This window comes from Pteropus medius, unplaced genomic scaffold (assembly GCF_902729225.1).
Source record: "Pteropus medius unplaced genomic scaffold, Ma_sr-lr_union100, whole genome shotgun sequence".
In the NCBI taxonomy this organism is placed as follows: Eukaryota; Metazoa; Chordata; class Mammalia; order Chiroptera; family Pteropodidae; genus Pteropus; species Pteropus medius.
In genome coordinates this window covers 8,332,696-8,353,307 of record NW_024349801.1, presented here as the reverse complement: position 1 = coordinate 8,353,307, position 20,612 = coordinate 8,332,696, and the positions used below count along the sequence as shown (strand labels likewise).

Genomic DNA, 20,612 nt, shown 5'->3' with positions numbered 1-20,612 from the left:
TACAGCTGCTAATATATAAAAGCTGGAAGTTTTCATATAAAAATCTTGAAAACTAAATCTAGTGATACAAAAGATGAGCAGCAGCTGCCCCCTTTAAACAAAGGATGTATTTCTCATTTCACTGCAGCCCTCACCCCTCCCTTTTGTCTACACCTGGCCTACTATGCTCATTTACAAGACCTCCCTAGTCCCTCTAGGTACTTAAGCTTTAGAACCCTGCTCTGAGCTACACTGTCTCCCAAATAGTAATAGAATTTCATCAGTTAAAGGCAAGTAAATCCAGGCTCCCTAAAATTATTAACTGTCAATTATAAGTCCTTTCATTTGCATATAACCTACAGCTAGTTAGTTACTTCTCTGCAAAATGGAGGAAAACTTATAGTACCTACCCGCTATGGCTGTTTTTTTTGAGGACAAAATGAGATACTAAATGAAAAGTGCATTCTCCAGTGTCTGGCACATGTAATTAACATACGCGGCCTGTCTTTAGGATCTTTAAGTTCCTAACGCATTACTTTTTCTTCTATCCAATTACTGCCCGAGGTCAAGTTTCTAGAAGGCAAAGAATGTACCAGCGGAACCAATACCTTCTACCTGTTCATAGGAATCCCTGAAAGTTTTGCGATCTACCTGCCTCACCTAGCGAGGGCTTCCTGCAGACACGTCCTTCACCGCCGGCAGGGGGAGTCGCGGCTCTGCCGGATGCTAATGACCTGGCGGCCCCGCCCACTGCCGGAAGTGGCAGCGACGAGAGGCGGGGCCTGGGAGCTCGGCCCAGCTGCTGTGCGGGAGCCATGGCGGCTTCTGAGGCGGCGGCGGCGGGGCCCACGGCTCTGTCCTCGGGCGCCTTAGCTGTCCCGGCGGCCGCGAGGGGAGCCGCCGCCGCCTCAGGCTTGTGGGGGCCCCCCGGACGGCTAAGAGGCAGCCGGCCGCGGCACGCGGCGGCAAAGCAGCAGCCCGCGGGTCCCGCGCCGCCCGCGCCACCGGCCCGGGAGCTGATCCAGCCGTCGGTGAGCGAATTGTCCCGGGCCGTGCGGACCAACATCCTGTGCACTGTGCGGGGCTGCGGCAAGATCCTGCCCAACAGCCCCGCGCTCAACATGCACCTGGTCAAGAGCCACCGCCTCCAGGTGAGCCCGCCACCAGACCGCGCCTGCCCAGGCCTGGCGCCGACAAAGCGCCTTGCTCCGGGCGAGGGCGCGGGTCCGGTTCCCAGGGCGGCGCGCTCCGGGATCGGGAATGCGCTGTGTGGATCCAGCTTCCGCTAGCCAGCATCGAAAGGGGCTTAGAAATAACATAAAATGGGCCAAACCGATGAGGGAGTCCCAGCCGGGGAAGGTGGGAGCTAGGAAACGGGAACGCTTAATAATAGGAAAACACTGTGTCATGCCACTCGGCTGTCAAGCCGGGGCAAGCAGGGGCCGTCAGCCCCTTACTTCGCGGCGCGGGCATTTTACACATTCATCTCATTAGTTCTCACAGCAACTTCGTGAGGTGCAGATATCGTGCTCATTCTGTTGCTGAGAAACAGATTACGCAACGTGGCTGGGTAGTACTGGGATTTAAACCCGGTCTCTGCTTCTAAAGCAGGTGTTTTTTTCTGTCACGTCCACAGTACCTCCTTCCGGCGTTTAGGTCCTGTCGCGTTGTTAAAAGAGATGCAGATCTTGCTAAGCACCCTCAGTTCCAAGTTTTACAGTGTCGATAAAATCATTTTGCTCAGAAATGAGACTTAATGGAAAACTTTAAGAGGGAGCAAGTATAATAACACGACAGTTGTCTGAACATCCCTTCCACCTCATGTAAAATAGGACGGTGATTTTCAGCCTTTAGTCCACATCTGTGGAAAGTTTATTAAAAATTCAGATGTTCGGCCCCGCCCAGACCTATCAAATGATAATTTCTCAATCATTACAGTACAACGTTTCCTTCCACCACTTAAGAGTCTTTCTTTGCCGACAGTGACATAATTTGAAACCCTAAATCACTGAAAGCAGTTTTGTGAATATGTAGCTTTTGATGGTCCGAAGTGATTCAGGAGAAAGTTTAAATTACCTAGCATATTGCATGTTCTGTCTATCAGGTAAATCCTCCTTGGAAACTTCCTTAGAATCAGGCTTCTGATAAGAATTTAACAGCAGAAAGTTTGAGGTTATAGTCTCTAGTAGGTTGCCCATGAAGAGTAATCTGTTTTTAGCACCAAATAACAGAGAAGCAACAACATTCTCATGAAGATTAGGGACCCCAAACAGGAAATGAACGTAGAGGTATGGTATGCTGACGAAGACCCTGCATGTGGGGCTGCAGTTTTTCTTAGAATGGCTTAGGGTTTCTTCCAGGACTCAGAATCGTCTACAGTCTCCTGTCTTCACTTTCATACTAAATTTGAACTAAATTCTTCCTTTTGTAACCATATTTTAACTTGAGTGGATGAGTATATATTTGTAGAAATCCTACAGCCTAATCCCTTGGTTCTCAGCTCATACACAATAGCCATCACCCACCTTTAGTATCATCCCCTCACTGGTAGACAGCTGAGGCAGCATTATATCTCTGAGCACAAATGAAGCTGCCAATCCTACCAGGACCCTCCTTGTGTTGGCCTAAGCATCACTCTGTCAAGCACTTAACAGTTTATATATTGTTCTTTTCTCTGGCATTGCTGTCTGGAGCTTTGTATCTCAAGACTGTTAAGCATAAAGATAGCACTTATTCTTAAAGATTAGTTTGATATATGTATACAATAGGTTTATCTCTAATTATGCTTTTAAGATATGTAAAAGTCAGGAATTCTGAAGATACCAATACATAAAATTAATAGGCCTTAGAAGGAGGAATATATTTGAGGCAAATACAAACTATGACAGTCAAATTTTGACTTGGACTTCATAGCATTTCAGAGTATCAGTAATCCTCCCTTGCTTAAAACCTGTGTGAAATCATTCTTCCAGTTCTAGTCAGATTCATTTTTTAGATTTGTCTGAAGACAGTACAGTGTACATAAGATTCCTTTCTGAACTGAAAATATTGAACAATGAAAAAATGGACTCTTCCAAGTTTTCTTCCTGGGTCACTAGAAGACCTATTTTAGCAGGTATTAACCTCACCCAGATCCATCGTTATTTTTTTCTTATCCAATAGGCTCACTTTCTTACTTTATTCTGCCTTTCTAACCATAGTGCCCAGCAGCCCCTGGGCATCTGCTGCCTTGGTGGAAAGGGCATTCATTTTCTTGAACAAAGGCAGCGTATGTGACAGAATCGCCATAGCTAAGTAGTGGTGGCCCAGTGTGGTGAATCTGTACCCTTAGTCTGGATCCCAGATAGAAGGCTTTTGAATTCAAACATTGCTCTTGACACTTGATGTTCTCAAAGTATTGGAAGGAGGAGGTCTGGAGACAAGGGCTAACCGGAACTACCTATAGTTTTGAAAGCAGTCTGGGCCAAAAACTCTACTACCTGTCAACTGTGCACCTACTTTCTGCTCTGAAGCTAGTCTGAGTATATCTGCTTAACACATTTGTGTAATAGTCAGTGGACATTTTTCCTTTTCTTGGTTACAGCTACTTGCATAATTCTAGTTCCTTTTCTAGTTATTTTTTCTAGATTATGATAATCTTTTATTTCCTTCCCCATTAGTTGCTGTATGCTTCTATTGTATTCTAATTTTTCTTCACAGGATACCCTGTCCCCAACCAATTATTTCCTTTTAAATGTAAATGAATAACACCCTTCTGAAGGATAATGGATAAGAGTGGAATTGTAAGGTATAGGGTACATGCTGCCTCTTGGTTTTATGTGAGTTGTTAAGATATTTGTCTATATTCCGTATCCTGTAAGGAAATCTGGAAATATCCTACCTAGTTCAGCCTTGCCTATAGGGGAGATCTACAGAGAAATGAAAGCTAGTGATTCAGGGAAAGGAAGAGTAGGAATAAACAGATATTTCTTGATTGTTAGAGATTGTTATATTCCTTGTGTTTGAAAACAGTGAAAGGAATGGCAGAGCCCTCAACGAACTTCTTACTCAGCAACGTTTACATTTTAAAACATGGCTTAGAGGATTGTATTGTGTTCAGTCCAAGAGTTTGCTTTTAATGATTTGCCAGGAAGGTTTTTTAAAAGCAAAGGAAACAGTTTCAAGTTGCTCTATAGACCTTATTGTACAAAGACTTATCATTTTAAATTTACAATAAGACAACAAAGCAAACTAGTTTTCTTGATTGCTTTCTGTGAAGGCCGTCAGGTGCTAGAGTAGCTATACTGCCTTTTTTTCCAATTTTTGCAGGGATTCTTAGAATCCTTTACCCTGTCATCTTCATTTGTGTCCTTTCTCTTGCTTTTCTCTTCAGTATGTTTACTTTTTTCCATCTTGTTTTTATTGTTTCCTCTCCTGGGTTCTTTTTCAAATCCTTTTACTTAAAATGTATCATACACAGGTACCCCAAAAAAGTACACAAAACATGAAGCATTTTTTGTGTTCTTTTTTTTTTTTCAGTTATACATACAAAAGATAGAGTACAAAAAGTCTGATAAATTTTGTTCTTAACTGTATGTAGAACTTCAAAATAAAAACATCACTTTCTCACTGCAATTTATGTTTTATTGTGCCATCGTCATTTCTTATCTCCCCTGTTCTCATCTCAGCCAACCTACCCTTTGAGCTTAGTGTCTCAGAACGAGAATGAGAAGAAGGCCCAGAAACTTGGTAGAGAGGTGGTGATGGTGAATGCTGAGGAGCCGACCCTCAGAAAGCCAGAGAGGGAACAGTGTCAGTTTATTGGCCACATGCCTATAACAACGGCAGCAAGGAGATTGTTGATGTCCAATGTGACTATCTTCAGTTTCCCATCCTGGTATGTGATACAGTTTTGGCTTACTTGACCACTTGAACATATTTAATATAATGCCACGAGTTTTTACTGAACATTACCTTGTTCGAAACATTCCCAAATGTAACATTAAATACAAATATATTCCTTTCCTTAAAAAGGTTTGAGAAATTTTAAGTAGTTCCATTAGCTCCAACAGAGAAATGAATAACAGAAAAGATCCAAGGTAGTTTGAAGTTACATAGTAAGGGACTTTGAATGTCCCAAGCTAAAGATATTTGGACTTGAGTAGATTGGGGTGCTGTTGAAAATGTTTGAGTGAGGTAATGACATAATCAGAGCTATACGTTAGAAAGACAAGTCTGGCAAAGTGTAAATAAAAGAGATTGAAGGTCTAGAAATTAATTAAGAGGTGTATGACAAAGTTCAAACAGAGAGTCAGGAGAACTTGAATAATATGTTAGCAGTGAGAAAAGAAAGGCAAGGAGGTGATAGAAGACATTTAAAAAGAGAGTGAATAACTGTCCAAACTTGGAAGCAACCAAGATGTCTTTCAGGAGGTTAGTGGATAAACTGTAGTACCTCCTGACAATTGAATGTTATTCAATGCTGGAAAAAAATGAGCTATCAAGCCATGAAAAGAGGTGGAGGAAGGTTAGATGCTTATTGCCAAGTGAAAGAAGACAATCTGTAAAGGCTGCATACTGCATGATTCCAACTGTATGACATTTTGGGAATACAGTATAAAGATTAGTGATTACCAGGATTTAAGGAAAAAAATGTTATGAATCAGCAAAACACAGGATTTTTAGGGCAGTGAAAATACTCTGTATGACACTATAATGATGGATACCTGTAATTATTCATTTGTCAAAACCCATGAAATGTACAACACTGAGAGTGAACTCTTAATATAAACTATGGTCTTTATGTGATAGTGATGTCAGTGAAGGTTCATCAGTTATAACAGAGGTACCACTCTGATGGGGGATGTTAGTATGGAACACACTATACATGTTTGAGTACAGGGGGTATATGGGAACTCTACTTTCCACTTAATTTTATTGTGAACCTAAAACTTCTCTAAAAAATAAAGTTTATTAATATTTTAAAAAGCGAAGTGAATAGGTATACAAGAACTTGATAGGGAGTTTGAAAAAGGATAATAAAAGAATTGCTAAGCAGAATTGAAGCTGTATTAGAAGTGAGGATGAATTTTGTAGTGCCCCTGTAGGAAGAGTTCATGGAACAGCTGACAGCCTGGAACATAGAAAAGGGCCATCTCCCTGACATATAACTAAGAAGAATTTAATAATGGTCAAGTGAATGAAGGATTTTAGAGTCTCTTTAATATTCTCACATTTCATTTTCTCTCACTGATAACACTAGATGGAAAACTATATAAGTTAATTAAAATTAGTTCATTAAAAAAATGCTAGGTGAACTGATGAATGGGATGAGTTTGGTGATGAGAGACAGTGTCAGTGGTCATTAAAGCTAGCAGATGCCAGTGTTTTAACAAAAGACATTTCAATAGGCTTGTACAAGGACAGTATTTAATGTAAAACACTAGCTTAGATTAGCTTATTGGCATTAAGTTGGTTGGCAAAAAGCAAAAGAAACAAAAATCTCCACAGCAAATAACTGATTATGTGATTAGCACTATTCAAAGCCCTATACATTATTAATTAAACAACCCTGAAGTAGGTCCTGCTATTATGCCTACCTTACAGGTAAAGACACCAAGACAGTTCATTTTTTCAAGGTCATGGAAAAGGGGCAAAGTAGAGAATTCACTATGGCAGTCCATATTCTAGAATCCATGGATTTAACCACTACCCCAGTGGTTTTTAAGCTAAGGCTGCATATTGGGATCATCTGGGGAGATTCTGAGACCAAATATAGATTCCTTATCCCCATCTAAAACTAATTAGAATACTTGAGGTTGGGGCCAGGCATAGATGTTTTTCTTTAAGTGCCTCAAGTGATTGGCTTTTCACAGGCCACCAGGGTTGAGAACCTCTGCCCTAAACTAGATGCCTTTCTAAAAATGCTCTGTATTTAGTGTGTGATTGCTTCCTTCTTTAAGCATGAATACCAAAAGATACATAAAATAATTTCTGCTCCTAAAGAATTTAGTTGAGACTGGAACTCTAGAAGAAAGTGATAGTAGATAAGATAGCTTAAATTAGGTACTATCCTAGAATTCAGACAAGGATTAAATCTTTAGATCTGAGTGATGAACTGTGCACAAGGGAATGCTTTTTATTAATGTGATCTGGGCTAGGCCCTATGCTAATCTAATACAAGATAACCCTGAGGATTAACTTCTGTTTTGGAAATGAGTAAACTGGCTCAGAGAGTTTAAAGTCCCTATCCAAGGCTACATATCTAATCAGTGGTAGAAATGGCTTACAGCCACATTGTTCTTTCCACCATTGCATTTTGCCTGATGGGAAACAGGAGGATGTGGGACAGACTGGGCCCTCAAAGAAGGGCAGTCATTCAAGAATGGCTATAGAAGGTGAAATTGGAAGTAGGAAGAATGTTAGGCTGAGTAGGGTAGTATATGAAAAGGGAACAGAAAAATATATAATGGTAGATTGGAGGCATAATGATTGGGATTTTATTTTACATACTTTTTTTTTAAGTAATAGATGACATATACAAATAACTTGGGGCATGTCAAATTTGTTATAACATTAGAAGAGGAAGGAAAATTTTTATGAGACCACTTAAATAAAACAAATGAATATGAATATCTAGAGAGTGTAGTATGGGAGGATTATAAATGAATAGACCAGTGTGGAAGGCATGGAGCAATAACTGACTGAATTTGATATCATTGAAAGATAAATTATGTTGTTTAAAACAAGAATGGCTTCTTTTCCCCTCTGAGTGGACACAGATTCAACAAGATCAACATGTTCCTCTTGAGATTTAGTGGGAAAACAAGGAAGGAGTCTTAACCACATAGTTATTAAGTTCTAACTTCTTTAGATGCACACTGGTGGGAAAGAAGATAGGTGGGCATGTTCCAAAAGCAATGAATCCTTTCTCATCAGAACACTAAAGGACCAGAACATCTAGGTGCCGCAGCAGCAGCTGAGGGTTGAGTGCATGTCCTGTTGTTTCTAGTGATCTATAGAGAGGTCCATCGCCCCACACCTTTCTTTAGGGCCAGCTGGAAGGGTCCTGATGAGAAGGAGTCTCACACCTGAGTATGTCAACAAAGTATGTCATCAAGGGCAACAAGATTTAGCACTTCAAGCTAAATTAACTCACCAATTATTTTAAAACTTGCAGCCAAAAAAGTCAATCACATTCTTAATAACAAAGGATTATTATATATAAAGTGCTTAGAACAAGGCCTGGCACAGTAGTAAAAGCTATGTTAGTACTGGCTATTATAATTATTAGATTTCAAACAGCATGGTGCGTGTATTCAAGCTGATATATAAAAGTTGTGTCAACTAGCTTTAGCTACTCGAAGGGGCAGTATGATGATCAGAGAAAATCACAGTGCTATTTATCAGAAAGGCCTAGAGTATAGTCAAAAGAGGTTTTTTTCAGGAGCTTACACCAAGACACAGGTAGGATAAAAGAGAAGACTTAAGAATGATAAATCTTGAGCCTGAGAAACTGTAAATATATCACAAACAGAGAAGCTGGCTTTAAGGTGTTGATGTAAGAACATCCAAACCTGTAGAAAAATTTTATGAGCTTATTGGAGTTTATTTGAGCCCAACAGAAGTCACGCCTAGAAGCAAACTCTCAACAGACTGAGAAAAATGCTTCCCAGAATGAGTTTGCAGTTTCTTTCATACATTTGGCATTAAGGAGGGAACATAAGGAAGATTACATGAATGTGAGAGAAAGCAAAGCTGGGAAATCTTTATGATTGGATTACATGATAGTTAATAAGATTACATGCTTTCTTGAGGGTGATTATGCTTCTGAAGGATCTGAAAAAGGCATTTCAAAGGTGTGTTAACCTAGATGCACAAAAACAGACAGATTGTCCGAGGCAAAGCACCTTTTACTAGAGAAGTTAGAGGCCTCAGGTGGGACTACCATGATCTTCCCAGTTAAGAATTTATGATCCTATCACCCTGTGAGGTTACTTTCAGTTAGATTATTACAGAACCCCTTTTTCATCCACAGAGGGCAGAGATTTTAAGTTTAGAATGAAGAGTTTTAAAGGAATGGATAGAAGATTTTTAAACAACATAGTTTGAGCTATACTTTATACACCATAAAATTTACCCATTTTAAGTGAATAATTCAGTTATTTTTAGTAGATTTACAGAGTTGTATAACTGTCATCACAATCCAGTTTAGAACATTTTTATCTCCCTAAAAAGATCCTTTGTTCCCATCTTTAGTCATTCTTTATTTTCACACTCAGCCCATCCTATTAGTTTTTTTTTTTAAATAACTATTTAAAGTAATTTTTCTTTTGCAGGATGGCATAGTAAATCCTACAATAAGAAAAGACTTGAAAACCGTACCGAAATTCTACTGTTGTCCAATTGAAGGATGCCCTAGAGGCCCTGACAGACCATTTTCTCAATTTTCTCTCGTAAAACAGGTATTTTACTTAAGTATAATTCTATGCAGATGAAATGCAGATGATATAAACTTAACGTGCATTCTAATTATTTGCCAAACGTAACTAGAGAATTGAGCAGAAAGTTGCTTGTAAGGGCAGCCACCCAGGAGTCTCCCAATTGAAAAAAGTGAGTACAGTGTAATGCAAGTGAAGGAGATGTGGTTTGTTCTGGAGGGGAAGATGTATATCCAGCAGTAGATTTGGAGAAAAAGAGAAGACCAATTTAAAGAATGAGAAAATGTATACATCCAGATCTTCTGTGTGAATCTGTATGCCTCCGAGGTCAGACAAGCAAAGGCACAAAGGAAATGTTCTCCCAAGGGAGTAAGAAACTACACAATTTGGGAAAAGAGTTTCTGAAGGGGCTACCTTAAGAGGAGGGAGGAGCCCAACAACAGGGAAAAGAGGATATCCAGGACGGGAAGAGATTTGGAGCTGAAATACTTCCCTGAGGGTTTGCCGGAAGGGGTCTTGTGAAATGCTTTGCAAAGACTTTTTTTGTGCCTGCAGCACTTACTTGTAGATCAGAACCTAAAGCCTGGGTACCGTGGATTGTTTCCAAAACAGTCACCTCACTTCACAAAGCCAAAGTTATAGAAGAGGCATATGACTACTGTTGGCCTGCTTTTACATTCTTTTGATTTGGACTGCTGTGTTTTAGCATGTAAAATCATTGTTAATCTGGGTATATTGATGGTCTTTGAAATGTTTTGAGCAGTTGCAGTTTTTCATTCCGATCCCTTTGTCTTCTTCCTAGCACTTTATGAAAATGCACGCTGAAAAGAAGCATAAATGTAGTAAGTGCAGCAATTCGTATGGTACTGAATGGGACTTGAAAAGACATGCAGAGGATTGTGGCAAGACCTTCCAGTGCACGTGTGGCTGTCCCTATGCCAGTAGAACTGCATTACAGTCCCATATCTACCGAACTGGCCATGAGATCCCTGCAGAACATAGGTAAAGAGGAAGAAATAGTGGGAAGAGTTTCAAATGAAACTTCGTGGAAAGTTGTTAGTGTAGGAATAAAGGAGGAATAATGGAGAGAAGATATGACGTAGAAGAAGAGAACTTTCGGAAATGGCAGCAGTACTAGTAAAGGATCCATGTCTACTTGACCCAGTTCTTCCTTATTCTTTCTGCCAGCTCCTTTTGAGGGTCCCTTATCATGAAACTGTACTTCATTTTAAAGGTCAAATTTATATTTGGGGTAATAGTTTCCTACTTTAGAAATGATCAAATCTGTTAGCTTCCTTATGCTTGCAGATCTAAGTTGAATTCTCATACTTAGAGCTTAACCTACCCCCACAAAAAATAGGTATGCTTCCACCTTCCTTGTTTGTGTTCCTGAACTTATACCTACTATATAGTAGGCCCAGTTCTTCAAATGGTTGCAAAAGAAGGGGTTTCTCTTCACTGGGTTGAATCTGACTACTTTCTCTATTCATTGTTGTTGTTCTCAGGGATCCACCTAGTAAGAAAAGGAAAATGGAAAACTGCCTGCACAACCAGAAGTTATCCGGTAAGACCATTGACTCATTGAGCAACCAACCAACCCCAAGACCAGACACTCAAGAATTAGAAACTTCAGAAATAAAGCTAGTCACTTCCTTTGAAGATTCTTGTGGCTCTAATGCCAGAAAGCAAACTCTTACATCATCAGCTCCAAAATATCCTCAGAAGTTGCTTTTACCAAAGCCTAAAGTCGCTTTGGTTAAACTACCTGTCATGCAGTTTTCCCCCATGCCTGTCTTTGTGCCTACAGCTGACTCCTCGGCCCAGCCTGTGGTGTTAGGTGTCGATCATCAGGGCTCTGCCCCGGGTGCTGTGCACTTACTGCCCTTGTCAATAGGAACTCTGATCCTCGGCCTTGATTCAGAGGCCTGCTCTCTTAAGGAGAGCCTCCCTCTTTCAAAAATTGGAAATCCTGTTGCTGTTGAGCCAATTAGTACAGGTGTTCAAGTGAACTTGGGTAAAAGTCTGACTAATCCTCTACAAGAACTAGGAAACACATGTCAAAAGAACAGCATTTCTTCAATCAATGTTCAGACAGATCTGTCTTATGCCATGCAACACTTTATACCTTCTGCAGAGTGGGTGAGCCCTGATTCCTCTGTATCATCTTGTTCTCAAACTGATTTGACGTTTGGTTCTCAAGTTTCTCTTCCCATTAGTGTTCATACTCAAACGTTTTTGCCCAGTTCTAAGGTAACTTCATCTATAGCTGCTCAGACTGATGTGTTTTTAGATGCCTGTTTCCAGTCAGGTGGGATCTCCAGAGAAACTCAAACCAGTGGAATGCAAAATCCGACAGATGACCGAGTACAGATGAACCAAGCTGTAATGTGTGGAGACATTTTTGAGAGTGTCCATTCGTCATACGATGTTTCTACAGACAATATTATAAGCAACAGCTTAGTAGCAGAGACTGTAACTCATGGCTTGTTACCTCAGGACCATCCCAAGACTTTAAATCAAGATATTGAGAAATCTGCACCAATCATAAACTTTTGTGCACAGAACAGTATACTTCCTTCACAGAACATGACGGATAACCAGACCCAAACTATAGATTTATTAAGTGATTTAGAAAACATCCTATCAAGTAATATGCCTGGTCAGACACTGGACAATCGTAGTCTTCTGTCTGACACGAGTACTGGACCTGACACCCAGCTCGCATCTGGCCCAACCCAGAATCCCGCAATTGATTTTGATATTGAAGAGTTCTTTTCAGCCTCAAATATCCAGACTCAAACTGAAGAGAGTGAGCTTAGCACCATGACTACTGAGCCAGTCTTAGAATCACTAGACATAGAGACCCAAACTGACTTCTTACTCGCAGACACCTCTGTCCAGTCCTACAGTTGTAGGGGAAATTCTAATTTCTTAGGCCTTGAAATGTTCGACACACAGACACAGACAGACTTAAACTTTTTTTTAGACAGTAGCCCTCATCTGCCTTTGGGAAGTATTCTGAAACACTCCAGCTTTTCCATGAGTACTGATTCATCTGACACAGAGACCCAAACCGAAGGAATCTCCGCTGCTAAAAACATGCCTGTTCTAGAAAGCAAGGTTCAGTTGAACAGTACAGAAACACAAACCATGAATTCTGGCTTTGAAACTCTGGGGAGCTTATTCTTCACCAGCAATGAAACGCAAACAGCAATGGATGACTTTCTTCTGGCCGATTTGGCCTGGAACACGATGGAATCTCAGTTCAGCTCTGTAGAAACCCAGACGTGTGCAGAACTACACACAGTTTCCAACTTCTAGAAGAGGAGTCCACATGTGGGATGGTGTTTACCATTTCCTCCTGGATCTAGAAAATGGAGAATGGAGACAACAAACAGTATTAACTCTGTTGAATGTAGTTGATATTCCGTTGCTTCGATTCTTTGAGGTTCTTTGCCTTTTGTACTTGTAAACATGAAATTTGTGTATAAATGTGAGTGTATCATAAAGTGTAAGATGATGATATAAAAGGATTGTATTGTGTTGTCTACATTTGCCCTTTTACAGCTAGTCTTTCCATCTTTAAAGAAAAGGAATTTCACGCCTTTAAAACCCATCTAGCCATTTAGTTGAAGCCAAGCTTAACAGGTACAAGGGTAAAAACTTTTGAAATCTTCAAAATATTTTATTCGAAGTGTGACTTACATAAATTGCACCTAAAATATTTTTGACAGTACTTGTTAGAAATTCCTGTTTCCTGATAGTAACACCTAAAGAAATCTGATGCTGTACCGTCAGATTTAAACACCAATGCTTAGATGGTTTGAGACTCATGCTGCCTGCAGCTTCATCTCCTTTAACATCTTTTCTTACTTGAAGACACAAAGGAAAACTACATCTGCCTTTAGCTTTTCAGATAGTTTTCATGTACTTAGTCTCATCCCTTCTCTACATGAACTATTATTGACACCAATATAAGTATATAGTACTTTCCTCACAAGGCGTGTGTTACTGTAAAATTACTGCTTAAAGTGGTAGCAGCAAGCACTTAGTGTAAATACTGGTCCTTCTAGATTAAATAACAGTCATGCCCACTGTGGACACACTGGGTTGTGGAATCATGCCTATTAGCTCATACTGGAGTATACCCTACAAACATCCCCTCTCACCCTCTACAGTAGGCCAGGGTAGTGCTCCGGAGCTGTTCGTCAAAGTGTACCCACAGCTAGACCTGAGTTTTGTCACTATAAATGTTAATAAAAATAATAATGGAAACAAAAAGGACATTCTTCACCCTAAATTTCAGTGCATAAGCTTGAAAGGGAAGAGTGCAATCAATTATTTTAAAGCAAATCTTTTCATACACCTTTCATCATTTCCTTGAATAAGGAAAGACGTTGGTCTAGAAAGAATATTATTTGTGCCTTGAGGATAGCAGTTATAGAATAGATCCATCTTCTGCATTTTGTTGCTTTATTTATTTGTTTAGAGAGGGTAATACCAACCAGTCTGTAAAGAAAACTAGTGAAAGGCAACTGCTTCAATAATTAAGAACATCTGTGTTTTGAGATGGGAGCATGGTTCAAGATGCTTTTGGGGTTTTCTGTATTTAGGAGATCCTGAATTCTTGATCATTGGCCAACTTTAAGGCAAGTTAAAATCAGTGTAGCCTGTAGGTTGTCTAAGTTTACCAAAAAAAAATGCTCTCTTCAGTGGCACATGCTTGTGCCGCTGAAGGCTAAATCCTCAAAACCTGAAGAGGGGACTAATAATAATTCATGTAATTGATGGTGTTGCTAATTCCTGTTCCATGGAAGAATTGTTGGTAATGGACAAATAGCGTATCTTGAGCAATCGAACCCAACCTGGTAGATAAATTTTGCTTTGGTCACAGTTGCCTCTGAATATGAGTTTCAAAACAAACATAAAGCCTTAACTTAGAATTTCATTATGTTTTGGAATCGTCACTGCCTTAATGTTCAAACATCTATTTAAGTCCTCTTAGTAAAAGAGAAATGCATGTTTGTTTATGGCTTTTTGTAAATATAAATGCAGCGATCTATGGCTTTAATTTTTTTGTTTGTTTCTGTGACAGTGTTTGTTTATCCAGCCAATAGAGTTATTTACAGAAAAATGGAGCATGTAATAGTTCTTCATGTAGAAGTAAGAACTGTTTCCCCCAAAACCTTAGTTACCTGAATTGTTCTAAGATTATTTGTAAAAACAAATTCAGTGATTAAAGAGAAGTAAGAATTCTACCTCTTTTTGTGAATTCTTCTACCTACTCATAATGTGGCTTATGTTGTTGGCCTTAATTTTTCACACTCATCATCTTCTGAAAGTCACATCATGAAATGATTGTGACTAGTTATTTTCATTATTGTTTTACCTTTGGTCATGAAACCATGTTAACAATTTTACTAATAGAAAATGAAAAGATACTCCATTACTGAAGTTTCTATTTTGATGTAAAGTTTTTATTTTGATAAAAACTATACACCTTAGGATTTAAGTTTTTGGAAAATTTATTCAAAGGAAATTACTCTAATTTATGCAGTCGTCAGATGTGACCATTTTATAATGGGGTGACTCTTTTCTTTGTAAATAATGTGGTTCTGGTTTAAGAGCATAAAAGAAAGGTTAGAATATAAGTAGTCCTTTGCTTAGTCACTAATTTGCAGGAAAACCAAATCACTGCTTCTGATTCCCTTGCCATAAAAGAAAAATAAAATTTTTGTCGACTTACCTGAAACACCATGTGATGTTCGAAGCTACTTTTGATGGGAAGAAAAATCTATCAGTGTCAGTTTAGATGTGAAGTTGCGTTGTTTCATTAATAGCGGCAAATGGCAGAGTGATATTTTCATGTTATCTTTTATGGCCTTAATTTTAGAATGTCTATCTCAATTCCAGTCCAAACCTGCTCATCAAAACCTGCGGTCTAATGACTCAAAAGAGCACTTACTATCTGTATATTTAAATTGGTGCTTCTCATACTTGTCCTCTGAAGGCTCTTAAAGAAGAACATGTAATTTGGGGAAATTTATGGATCAAGACTGAAGTCTCAAGTATTATGCAGTTTTATTTTCCTTATATCTCACAGTCTATGTGTGTGTGTCCTTATCTGAAGTGTGTTAAAGTGCCACTGATTCATCGATTCGACATCAGGAGAGGACATGCCAATTTTTTGGCTTCATCTATACTACCAACATCTAAAACACTTTCTTAAATGAATTTTAATACAGTTTCTTCAACAAGATGTTGACTAGTATAATGCTCTTATGGCTAAGAAGATAGTCTACTAAATACCGTTGTTTTACAACATTTACATCCAAAGAAATCTCAGTTGCATGAACTATATTTATTAGCAGATTCACTGATATGTTGTTTACATGCCAAGGGAGGTAGGCTAAAGAGCAAATGGTGATGATTCTCAGGTTGTCAGTCTCAAACATTAACAAATGCGAGTACTACATTTAAAAAAACTAATGTTTGAAAGGAACAAGTGCCCAAACTATGTGAATGTATAAAAGCATTGTTTATAATACTTGACTGGAAGAGTACCAATATTCATTCAGTTCTTTCAACAAACTTAAGAAAAAAACTAAATTTTACATTGCCTTAGTGATAAACACATTTGTAATTTTGTTCTAAATCCACAGATTCAAAAATAGTGAAAGTTAGCATAGGACAAACTTGCCAGGGCTCTTCCATTAATTTTTGGTACTTTGCTCTCAAGCAAGTTAACAGGACATAAGGAAAAGCAACAAAAATTAAAACAAGTGATACTCTTAGTTTATCAGTGAAACAGTTATTTCAGAAAATCAAAAAATTTTTGAAAAAATGTTATTTCCATGGCAACTTTGTTACTCTCAAAAGTACATATGTTACCTCAAAGTGAACAATTTTATTTTATTTTTTGCCTAAAAGAATGAGTGTAGTAGCACAGTATGTGTCAATAAGCCCTTGTTACAAGCCTGTCATCTTCTTACTGTTTCTGCTTGCAGCTTTTTACTCTGCTTTCTGGTGATCCACTGCTTTTTCCAAGTCCTGGGTGAAATATTCGATTTTATGATTGCATCTCAAACATGTTGCTTCTTAGGACCAAATTTGAAACTGATCCCTCTACCATGCTGTAATGAGAAATTTAGTGACTTCAGAAAGTGTAGAGCTCGAGCTGCAATAAAAATTTTGCAGAATGCAATGCATCTGAGGATATTTAACCTTAAAATGCTCCTCAATAACTTTTCCCTATTTAAAAAGCAAAACTTAAAAATAAGATTTCATATAACATTTTTGAGAAACCAAACTTTGGCAAACTATGCTTTAGGAATTATTTATATTGTCTTAGTTTATGGTAATAATTTTTATTAGGCTATATTTGAGAGTCTAGTACTATTAATGAATCATAAGCTAGTATCAGTTTCTTTTTCACTTTTTTGGGAAAGATGTGGTATATTTTAAAACCATTTAAATCACTATTCTCTAATGATATATGTGCCTAAGTAGTAACTCTTCAGATTTAAAGTTTTATAAATAGCTACCATAATTATAAGCTGACATTCCTTTTTCCTGAAATTACATTAGAGTAATCAGTCAAGAAGATTTGGGTGAATAGCCTCAGAACTAAGCCTGCACAGAGTAAAGAGTATCAAGACCAGTGACTACTATCAGGACCAGTGGTATTTATCCCAAATTAAATGTTTCATTGAGAAATTACTAGTTTTCTTCAGAGCACATGCACATTAAAACAAATGAAATGGCTAACACTGCTTTCACATTTAGTGGTTAAGTGAATAATCATAACCTTCCTATAGTGCTGAAAATAAGACTTTACAGTATGTTTTCAAGTGAGCTGTCCTCAAGTTTTAATAAGCAAATGAATTGTTTCTTTTTAAAATATTCACAGGGAAGAAAGGTCTGTAGTTTTGAGCTAAATGGGAGAAAAAGTCATTTTCATGTGTTTTTGTGAAGTAATGGTTTGCCAGTGGTTACTAAGGAGCATCGTACATAGTGTTGACTGCCTCTTAACATTCACACCGATTTAGCACAAGCAGCGAATGTGAAGAGAGTACTGCTTAAACAGTAGAGAATTCCTAATAATGTCATTAAATGTAAGTACATTAACTTAACATCTTAGAATTGTGTTAAACATCTTGCCAAACAAGAATGCACATTCTCCTGAAAGAGGGATGAGAGAATGCCAACAGCTCTTCCTGGTGCTGGCTAAATAGGCCCTACTGTAACTATGAGAGAGGGAGTCTTGGAGAAAAATAGTCTTGTCACTTCATTCTAGAGTGAACTCAGGTAGGTGGCACCAGAAGACTATGAAGGACCAAGACAAAACTGAGAGCACCATAGGGCTTTAGACCCAGCGCACTTGTGTTTTCCAGGATGAAACAAGCAGATCTCCCACATTTCTTTCACCTCTGTGCCAAGGTTTCTGCTTGCTCTGTAAGTAAAGCCATTAGAGAAGCTGCAAAGGCAATGAATTCTAGAATTATAATTACCTAAACAGTGATTCTCAACTGGGCCAGTTTTGCTGTCTTGGCACTTGGCAGTGTCTGGAGATGTTCTTGATTGTCACAACTCAGGATTACTATTGGCATCTAGTGGGTGGAGGCCAGGGATATACTGCTAAAAATCTTATATATACAAAAAAAGCCCCACTGCAAAGAATTACCTAGCCCCAAATGCCAACAGTGTCAAGGCTGAAAAGCCTTTGGGTTCTTTAAGAAGTATATATGTTGTATGTGTTAGTAAAGAAGGTTGAGTCTTCATAGCCATATGTGAAAAAAAAAAATTAATCTCTTTAGGATTTTTACTGTCAGCAACTTTTGACATGTACAAGTTCAAATTCATTTAGATTTTTTTTTTTTTAATTTCACACTACAAAGTTCAGGATCCAGAGCAAATCTGATCTCAAATCTGTGACAGAACAATTCATCATTTCGAGTCTCTAGTGATGTTTGTAGGCAAGTTAACTAAGCTAAAATGACAGAATTAGAAAGGACCTTAGATATTAATCCCCCCATTTAGGCAGCAATGCCCAGTGGCAAAGCTGGAGTATTTAAAAAAAAGCCTTCCAATGTTCTCAGTTCCTAGGAAAAAGGAAAATGGTTCTATTTTTACTTCTTACACTGGATACTAGAATTTATCCTAAGACTGTGCTCAAGAAGATATACAGTAGTTTTGATCTGAGAGATTGAACTTGAAAAGTGAAATTTTCTGTAATACCTCAAGATGACACCAAATCAGTATGAAAAGCATGATATTACTCCACAGAGCATTGATGTTTAGATTGGTGCAGTGGAAATTCAGGCAAAACAGGATGAGGAAAAGGGCCAGGGAATGGTTGGCTCATGGATTGATTAACAGGGTCCCAGGCAAAGAGCCTTAGCCAACAAGTTATGAAGCTGAGTTTTCAGGACTAGTAAAGAGTGAAGATCCATCAAACTCCAAATAACAACTCACCATACCCATAGGATATCTATACAATGTTGAAGAGCCAGTTATTCATTAAAAGGAAATAAATGATCCAGCTATTTATATTTGATCTGATCATAGATTCAGGAAAACCATAAATTTCTGTTGGCATTTTACATACATTACCTCATCCTCACCACATCCTGTATTTGAAATTGTTCCCAGCTTACAGGAAGGAATGATAGTCTCCAGCCCTCCTTCCTGCTTTATATTTTCCACCCAGTGTTCCAACTATCCTCACCTGGGAGACATATTGGAGCCTTCAGACACCAAATCTCCAGACCTACCCTGACCTGACCAAACACAATCTCTCTGTTCATTGGATTCTCCATAGGTCACAGAAGAAAATGATCCTTGATGTGCATGCATATGATCAGGATAAAAAGAGATGCCCCCAAAGGGACTTTGAACTCTTAGAACAGTGCCTTGTAAGTTCCAGTGGAATTATTATATCACGTGACTGGCTAATAGAACTCAGGCAGAGTTAGCCTGGGCATCAAGAGCATGGCATTGACTCATGGCTCCAGCATCCCAGTTCGCCTGGCATAGGGCAAGTGTTCCTGTGGTACCGGGACTACCCTGTTCTGCCCTTCCTCACAGCCCCTCTGTTTTCCTTCCCTACGTTGCTTCTCAGGAGCCCCTAAACTACAGCACAAAGTGGACCCAAATCCAAGCACCCCAAAACACCCCAAATGCAAGGCCCCAGCCATGCAGTTCAGGCTACTTAGCTAGCTGGGGCGCCCTCCTAGAGATGGGCTGGAGCTTCTGTCTTCTCCCCGGGTCCTGAGGCTCCTACACTTAGATTGAAGGCAAATTGGTTCTGGGTTCAGATCATTTTGTAGCATGATCTTGGAAGCACAAGTAAATTTCTCAATAAGGGCAATGCCCAGAAAAAAAGAACTAAGCTAAAAATTAGGGAAAGCCTCCCTGGGTAGCCAAAGTTCTACATACTTGTCCAAATGTAGCCAGATCTTATTCTGACTTAAAGTCTTCCTCTTGCCCTTCAATGTGCCACCCTCATCTGTCAGGTTGACATTCTTTCTGTCCAAGGATTCTTGGCCCTCCAGCCTCTCTCTTGCCTCACTTAGACCCTCAGCAGCATCCCCAGGCCTCAGCCCAGCCTCACCCAGTGGGTGACCTCAGGCCCTATAGGAGACTTGTCAGGTGCTGCCACAATTCCACTTGGTGATTTTTAAGTGCTCGAGAAAAATAGGAATTTGGAAAGTTTTACTAATGAGACATTCAAAATAATAGAATGAGATATGAAACATAGAGCCATCCATGCTTGGTTTGGAAAGGACCAGAGGAACCAAAACCTAATCGAGATCATCGCCCTGAGGTAGGAAGAAAGCCACTTGCGCCTGTTTTAATATGCTCAATTCCTTAAAACAGCGAGTTCCCCTGTAAGTTTTCTTAGTGACCTAGAACCCTAATGAGGACTGCATTCTAGTAAACATTTAGACTTTATCTAGACTTGGACATCAAAGCCCAGTTTGAACATCCTGAATGGAAATTGGGACAAGGTCTAGAATGACATTATCCAGAGAAACAAGCTAAATCTGGGCTAATACAAATAAGATCCCAGAGGGACTTGATCAGATATTTGAATAATTACCTACCAAAGAAATGCCAAATGAACATTCTTCTGTATTCACAGAGAAATCTTGTACTCAATATTTTGTTGGCCAAATTTGCTCAAAAAGAAGGCTACCATGAATCTTTAATAAA

The 20,612-nt window shown here is 39.0% G+C and overlaps 1 protein-coding gene across 2 annotated transcripts; it reads left to right on the top strand.

The window, feature by feature from the left end:
• The first annotated feature begins 770 nt into the window (after window positions 1-770).
• Window positions 771-14,656, top strand: ATMIN (ATM interactor). 2 transcript variants are annotated; one of them, XM_039888824.1, is made up of 4 exons: window positions 771-1,130; window positions 9,297-9,422; window positions 10,201-10,400; window positions 10,904-14,656. In XM_039888824.1, the coding sequence occupies exons 1-4, from the start codon at window positions 795-797 to the stop codon at window positions 12,717-12,719; spliced, it is 2,478 nt and encodes an 825-aa protein (XP_039744758.1). In that variant the 5' UTR covers window positions 771-794; the 3' UTR covers window positions 12,720-14,656. The 2 variants fall into 2 exon arrangements, with proteins under 2 accessions (XP_039744758.1, XP_039744759.1); XM_039888825.1 differs by lacking the exon at window positions 771-1,130 and adding an exon at window positions 4,507-4,855.
• Window positions 14,657-20,612: the final 5,956 nt, after the last annotated feature.

Excerpts from the sequence above, each read along its gene's own strand:
- ATMIN (XM_039888824.1), top strand. The coding sequence starts at position 795 with ATGGCGGCTTCTGAGGCGGCGGCGGCGGGGCCCACGGCTCTGTCCTCG. Across the intron at positions 9,423-10,200 it reads AATTTTCTCTCGTAAAACAG|CACTTTATGAAAATGCACGC; the intron begins GTATTTTACTTA and ends TCTTCTTCCTAG. Across the intron at positions 10,401-10,903 it reads GAGATCCCTGCAGAACATAG|GGATCCACCTAGTAAGAAAA; the intron begins GTAAAGAGGAAG and ends TGTTGTTCTCAG.